Source organism: Solanum dulcamara, chromosome 4 (genome assembly GCF_947179165.1).
Source record: "Solanum dulcamara chromosome 4, daSolDulc1.2, whole genome shotgun sequence".
Classification (NCBI taxonomy): Eukaryota; Viridiplantae; Streptophyta; class Magnoliopsida; order Solanales; family Solanaceae; genus Solanum; species Solanum dulcamara.
Window position 1 is genome coordinate 17,269,090 of NC_077240.1, and position 7,453 is coordinate 17,276,542.

General features: G+C 31.7%; 1 protein-coding gene across 1 annotated transcript; it reads left to right on the forward strand.

Moving 5' to 3' along the window:
- The first annotated feature begins 4,079 nt into the window (after window positions 1–4,079).
- On the forward strand, window positions 4,080–5,930 carry LOC129884775 (protein RGF1 INDUCIBLE TRANSCRIPTION FACTOR 1). Its single transcript, XM_055959058.1, has 5 exons — window positions 4,080–4,475; window positions 4,567–4,746; window positions 4,834–4,908; window positions 5,013–5,153; window positions 5,298–5,930. The coding sequence occupies exons 1-5, from the start codon at window positions 4,473–4,475 to the stop codon at window positions 5,649–5,651; spliced, it is 753 nt and encodes a 250-aa protein (XP_055815033.1). The 5' UTR covers window positions 4,080–4,472; the 3' UTR covers window positions 5,652–5,930.
- The last annotated feature ends 1,523 nt before the right edge of the window (window positions 5,931–7,453 follow it).

Sequence of the window (7,453 nt, forward strand, 5' to 3'; positions counted from 1 at the left end):
CCAATAAAAAAAATATTTATATCAAGAATTCGAAATCAAGACCTCTAATTAAGGATGAAACCAATACACCACAACCATCATTTCTTTATTATTATTATTATTATTATTATTATTATTATTATTATTATTATTATTCAGACAAATAAATTGTTTTAAAGATTTTACATGTTTTATTTATGACAATGATTTTGGCGACAAAATCATTACCCAGTAAAGTATAAACAATCTGCTACCTTTCTCTGCTTCTTTTCCTTTTACGAGAAATTTCCTTCTTCTTACAAAAGTCATAATTCAAATACCGACTATTGCCCTTTGACAACGTACACATTATGGTGCCGTTTGGTCTCAAATATTATTAGGAAAAAATTAAAAATTAATATTTCACCAATATTTGAAAAATATTTTAAATTTTCAAATTCTACAAAAAAAAAAATAGTATTTGGAGCAAGTTCTAATATTTGGGAATTTTAAAAAATTATCCTAAAATTTTATTTTCTATAAAAACATCCACCATTTATTAATTTCAACTAATATTTATCTACTAATTTATTCCATTAACGTGGTCAACCAACACCATTAAAGTCAAGAGATAACGTATCGGATCCACTAACAAAAGGTCTATCTAGAGAGGCTGTTGAAAGATCATCGAGGGGAATGGGGTTAAGGCCTAGGACAAGTCATCATGGCGGTAACTCTACCTAGTAGACTGGAGATCCCAAGAACTAGGTTCAAAGAGATCAAACAAAGTTATGATTGACGGTTCAATATTGTCAAATAACTCAACCCATTCTCGTGATAATGACAATGTTCAGAAATAAAGGATAAAACCTTAAGGCTTTTTAATGAGTTAATAAAGCATTAAAGGTTTTTTAATGATTATCTAAGTCTGGCGGAAAAATGACTAGATAGTGTGTCTATAGGACTACGCGTTTAGCCGCTTCAAGGGGAATGACGGTAAAGGCCCATTCTCTATGCATTCACGAAATCAGGCGGTGTTCATGGCTGAAACAAACACAACCGTGAGAACCATAGATGGTTGATGATTAATTGTGTGACTTATGTTGTCTAGTTATACAACAAAGTTCGACGGTTCAAAAATATCGCATCTACCGATTGATTGAGTATATCCTATATAAGTTCACTATGGAAAGTTTAAAGGAAAACTTACTTATCCAGATGCAATTAATCTTCGTTTGTATATCACACACTTATCCGTGCATTCATTTATCTTGTAGACATTCCCCATTCATGTGGGGATTGTTGGGTTTAATTGATAGTTTGAATGGGAAATTGAGGGGAAAAGAAGTGGAGGGAAAAATAATATGTTCTCTCTTGCTTTATTAAATAAGCTTTGGTCCCACATAGGTGGTGGAAAGAAAAAGTCTCCTACTTAAAAGTAGAAGCACTCATTTATGTTGCTAAAGGGTCAAGAAGAGGGTCTCCCCTCGCGCCGCCGTCGTCGCTCGCTCGCTCGGCTTTGGATTCGAATTCGGATTTAGATTTGTTCAATTGATATGTTTGATTGATAATCTTTTTGGATCAAATTTCCTTTAAATTTTAATTAATTAATATTATTTATTTATTTAATTAATTAAGTAAAAAAATCCCGACCCTTAGAATGTTCCATACGAAATTTCTGAAATAACATCTTCTTCTTCTTTCTGCACTTCCTAAAACTCGTGTTATATACAGTCTTCAAGTGGTTCGCAGTCACCAAAGATTTGCAGTACCTCTACTTTAGTGAGTAAATCGTTCTATCTTGGGAGGAATGATTCCAAAACCTCGGGTACTTTGAGGGGAATAATTTTCTTAAGGACACACTGTGTATTCAGTGGGCTCGATTTTGTTCTTACAATAATTTTTTTTTCTATACTGTTATTATTTTCAGATACTGTCTTTTATTACTTTCAGAAGTTATTGTTACTGTTTAATATTTTTCAATACAATTTACGAACAGACAATTGTTACACACTTATTGATTTGAATATAAAATCTTCTATAAAAAGTTAGCCCTGTTATATTTTACTTATTTTGTGTAAAAATATCAGTAAAATAATAATATTTGTAATGAATCATCGAATATTGGAGAGTAGCAAGGCTAGCTAGTCCTTAAGATTAAATGTCAAAATTTATAAGATCGCATACTCAAATTTCAAGCAATATGTGATAATTAGTATTTGAGTTAGGAGTCAAAATTATACTTGTATTCAAGTCCTTTAAGTTTCATATTTGAACTATTGAGAGCGTGAATTTTTTATTTGAACTATCACTCAATAATTAAATAAACATACCTCTATCGATTTCTGATAATGTGTGCACACTATATCTTTTATTTAAAAATACAATCATGTGACACTTCACGTGGAAAAAAAATCTGAATATGACAAGTTTAAATAAATCAATATTAGGTTAAAAGTTAAGCTTCAAACTATCACCGTATAGATTAATTTATTCCAATCGTGACATCCATCATCCTCAATTCTCCACCTTCTTAGTCGTGGTCTCCTGCAGACATTGATATCTCCGACTTAAAAGGAGAGAGTTTAGGGTTTTAAAGAAGTCAATAAAAAAAATATTTAAAAAATTAATGTGTCGGTAAATAGATTAATCGTTATATATGTCATGTGAACAAAAATTTTATAAACAAACGCGCCTGGAAATATTTATAGACAGACATTTGGTCTAGTCAACGTGTAGGTGTATTTCGCTAACCATTGGATGATAGTTCAGGTACGAACTCACACTCTCAATAATTCATGTATGAAACATAATAAAGTAGGATAACTTAAGTGTGTTTTTAACCATCAATCGCGATAAACAAAATTATCAGATACATATACAAGTAAACATACTAAGTACCCCACAAAATTATTAGCATAAATCGAGCTCAACAACACAATTATAATAAGTACTTCTCTTTTTGGTTTCCTTTTAACGAAAAAAATACTATAAGTATACAAGTGTTCAAAGTTGAAAGACAAGGATTGACAATTGAGTCAAAAAATACAATCAACACATTTATGAAATTGGTCAGTATATATTTGTGTAAGATATAATTATAACACAGGTGTGTGAGCAGCGTGTTAAAATAACTAGTTATAGTTAATAGGGCATGGTTCCAAGGCTGGCTTCCTAGTTCATGCGACCATTACAGTAAGCTAAATTTGGGAAAATCGACCTGTTTTTTTCACTTTCAATGTGAAACCTACTTTGACTTCTTTATCATCAATTATTATGATTTCAAAATTGTTTTAAATTTTTAAATCTACAACAAAACACAATCAGTATAATGATAAAAATAAATAAAAATTGTACATTACAATATCTATTAGCGATTCACAAAATCTTGAAATTTCTATGACTAAATCTTGATAAACAGTGCAAGTCTAGTGTGACTTCTAGCCTTCTCTTTTTCACTTAATTCCTTGGAATTTCCGTTTACCAAATGCCTTTTAATTTCTACTATTCCCTCGTTCTGTTCCATATATAAAAACAACATTACACTCATAGATCAAACACTAGATCCGATGGATCCTCCCTCATGTGTAATCAAAATAGAATTTCACTTGCTTTTTTCCACATTTTCTTCAAAAATTAGGGATAAAAACAGTAATGTAGATATATATTTTTTATAGGATTATAATAAGCTATGTAAATAGTCTGTCAATCCGATAAAACATAGCTCGAAATTGAGCATATCCCCAAAAGATCATGGTTTGTCACCAAAACTAAAATGGTCATTTTTTCATTTTTAACCTCGGTCTGTCAATTTTTATCGTTTTTTACTGAGGGGTGAGAAAAAAGTCACCATCTTTAGTCTTGTCATTTAGCTGAGAAGGCAGAGAGAGAAAGAAGAGAGCAGATGAAGGGACTGCTTCTGCTTAGTGCTTATAGCCAAGAAACCTACCATACATAAACCACCAAATGCTTATTTCTTATAGGCTCTTTGGGATACGAGCTCTTTTACTATGTAAATAGTGCTAATTATTACTACTAAATATAAATAAATGTAACAATAAATCAAATCAAAAACCAAAGAAACCAGAAGATTTCAAGCTGTTCGACAAATTTTTATACTACTACACTTTTTTTTATATATTTCATTTGTTCAAGATTTTACACAAAATTAGTACTGTTTTGCAAAGAAAAAGAATAGTACTATACAATTACATATGAGATAAGAGACTAGTACGAAAGAATTGTAGCTAATATATATCACTCTACACCATTAGCAAATTGGCATATATACCATACCACTACTACTCTTCTTCTTTCATTGGTAACAGTAATGCCCCAGTCTTAGTTTTTTTGCAGGCGCCGTCCTCACTTTTTATTTTTCCTCTGTCCCCTCATCCCCCATACCCTTTTTCTTCTCTTTCTACTAAAACAGTATTTTCTTTCTCACAATTTGAAAAGCTTTCTCCATATACATTGAAGCAAAAGAGAAGAGGAATATTATTCATATATCGAACATGGTGGGGTCTCTTAATTCTTTGATTTTATTCTCTCTAGTGTGATTATATATAAATATTCTGATGGTGGCTTCTTTTCTTTTTGTTTTTGCAGTTGGACTATGCACAAAATCTTCCTCAGTGGCTTGTTGCACTTTTGACAGAGAAATTCTTCAATGCCTGCATAATTCATGAAGATGCTAAGAAGAATGAAAAGAATGTTTTCTGTTTGGACTGTTGTGAGGGTATTTGCCCTCATTGCTTGACCCCTCACCGTTGTCACCGCCTTTTGCAGGTCACTTAATTTTTCATCTCCTTCAACACGTTCAATTATATTCGGTGTAATGAATTATGAACTTATTTTTCAAATTTTGACTTGCAGATTAGAAGGTATGTGTATCATGATGTCATAAGGCTTGGTGATGCTAATAAATTACTGGACTGTGCTTTTGTTCAAGTGAGTACTTTCAAGAAAAGAAAATTATCAAAATTTGAATTTTCTGTGATTAATTATCTGATTTGAGTATAATAAGATTTTTTATTTTTTTGGTTCCTCTGCAGTCTTACACTACAAACAGTGCAAAAGTGGTATTTTTAAACCAAAGGCCACAAACAAGGGCTAGTAGAGGCTCAGGTAATTGCTGCATCATCTGTGACAGGGGCCTTCAAGATCCATTTCTCTTTTGTTCTGTTTCCTGCAAGGTTAGTTCTTCATTTTTTTAATTACCAATTATGATAATTGAAATCATCATAACTTTTTTTTAAGTTAATTATTTTGAATTTCGTCACCGACCCATTTTTCATATACAAGTCTTTTCACTTGGGTATGGCTTGGTTTTTATTCAGGTTCAACACATACTGAAAACTGAGGGCAAACTTACCAAGTATATCTATAGGTGTGAGTACATGACACTGCCTGAACCAGGTTTAGATGATGGTCAAATGACTCCTGATACCATTCTTGAACCGATTGGTTCGGTAAGAACCGAGTCCGGTTCAAGTGGAAGCGGTGGAGCCGCCGGAGAGGTGGGTTCTCGGACGGTTGGATGCACGGCGACAACAGAGGTTGTAAGGAAGAAACGCAGCACCCTTTCGGCTTTCCGGTCTGTGTTTCAACCCGGTTGTGGACCGGGTTCAGGAATATCAGTTTCTATGATGAACCGGAGGAAGGGTACACCTCAGCGGTCTCCGCTTTACTAATTTTGTGTTTCTTGGAAGAGAGAATGGAAGTCGGGGAGGGACAAAATTGGAAATTCGATAGTATAGTTCAAGGGCAATTAAGGAAGAAAAAATGACCTCCCAATTTTGTAGAAATGGCTTTCTTTCTCTTTATTAATCTGACATATGGAAGCTATATTTCTATCTGACAATAGAGAATTCAAATGGATACGAAGGAATTAGTATGAATATTCTGAGATTAATTACTGTAATAGCTATACCTAATTTTTGGTGACATGTACTTGCTTTTGTTTCTATTGATATGCTTATTTTGTCGATTTAATTCAATGATTAGTACTGCTTTGTCCCTGCTAATTTGTTAATCGTTCCAATTTTATGGTTTATTTACAGCTCGCAATTACTATTGTAGTTGTAATCATATCAGTTGAATTTGAAAGTTTGTCATTGTAATGTTAGGTTAACTTGTTTTTTAGGTGAGTTTATAGGTGTTGCATGTGCGCGTTTTCTGCTACTTGGTTTACTCTGTTGATATGATCAATTATACAAGTAGGTTGCTGTGATTATTTTCCAACCATGCACTTAAATACACAATATTATGTGCGTATTAGTAACGAAGTTATGTACGAAATAATATGTTGATTTATCATAATTTATACTTTTAGATTACTTTACTTGTCATCTTTGTTAAAAATATTTATTATTTTATAAAATAATAATGTAATCTTTTTATAAATTTGTTTTTAATAATAATTACTTTTTAAAAGTAATAAATATTGCCTAGTTAGCATAGAAAACATAAGTGAAGAACATATATGCATATTTCAATATTGTAATTGTTTAGATTAATTTTCTTTTATTTATTAAAAGAGAGATTAACATTATTCTCCCCTATTCCCACTTAAGTAATCATCTTAGGGAAAAGAAATTGTTCAAGTAACAGTAGTAATTCAAGACAGAAATTAATATGCCTTTTCAATTATATTCAATTAAAATGCTATTAAATATGATAATACTAATTATGATTTTAAAACATGAATAATTCACTTCTAATTAACAATCAAACGTTTCCTAATAAATTGGGACGGAAAATCACAATTTCATGAAAATAGAGTACTATTATAGTATGTGGTCAATTGTTACAATTTTGTAGTGAATGCTTATTAATCATAAATGTGGTACCTGATGGTTAGAATTTGGTTGTAGGGAGTCGGGACATATTCATGTACATCTACAAACACAATGGTGGTGGCTGGTTTCTTTCTTTTGTTTGTTTACTTCCTTCTTTTCTTCTTCCCTAGAACATAGTAATGACAAAACATAGCTAACAAATATTTTATTTTCAACCACAACCTGTTTTTCTCTTCCCCAAATGTCTTCATCGTTTTTGAGAAACCAAATTCTATTTCCACTCTTTCTCTCCCATCATTTTTACTTATTCACAAATAAATCGTGCTTAATAATATGGGTAAAATAAATATAAAATAGTTAATGAACATTTATTTTTAGCATAATGAAGTAAAAACAGGACGGAGGAAGTACAATAAACTGTGATACTTCCCATATTAATATGATTTAAAATATATGTTAAAGTTCAAATAATTTAACTCTTGGGAAGGAAGAGGTTACCACTAGTTTAGTATTTGGATGTATAAAATTGTACATAGCTGGTAGTCCTTATTCACTTTGTCTAATTAACCACATGGGATTTGCAGATTCAGTACTGAGTATTGCCTCGGATTTCATGAAATTTGTGTAAATTCAGTTTGAACTTTGATTCACCATCGTCAAGACTGATAAGTGGGTGGCTCTGACCAATTGTAACA

Coding starts and splice junctions, on each gene's coding strand:
- LOC129884775 (XM_055959058.1), top strand. Junction 4,909..5,012: donor TGGACTGTGCTTTTGTTCAA/GTGAGTACTTTC, acceptor GTTCCTCTGCAG/TCTTACACTACAAACAGTGC. Junction 5,154..5,297: donor TTTGTTCTGTTTCCTGCAAG/GTTAGTTCTTCA, acceptor GTTTTTATTCAG/GTTCAACACATACTGAAAAC.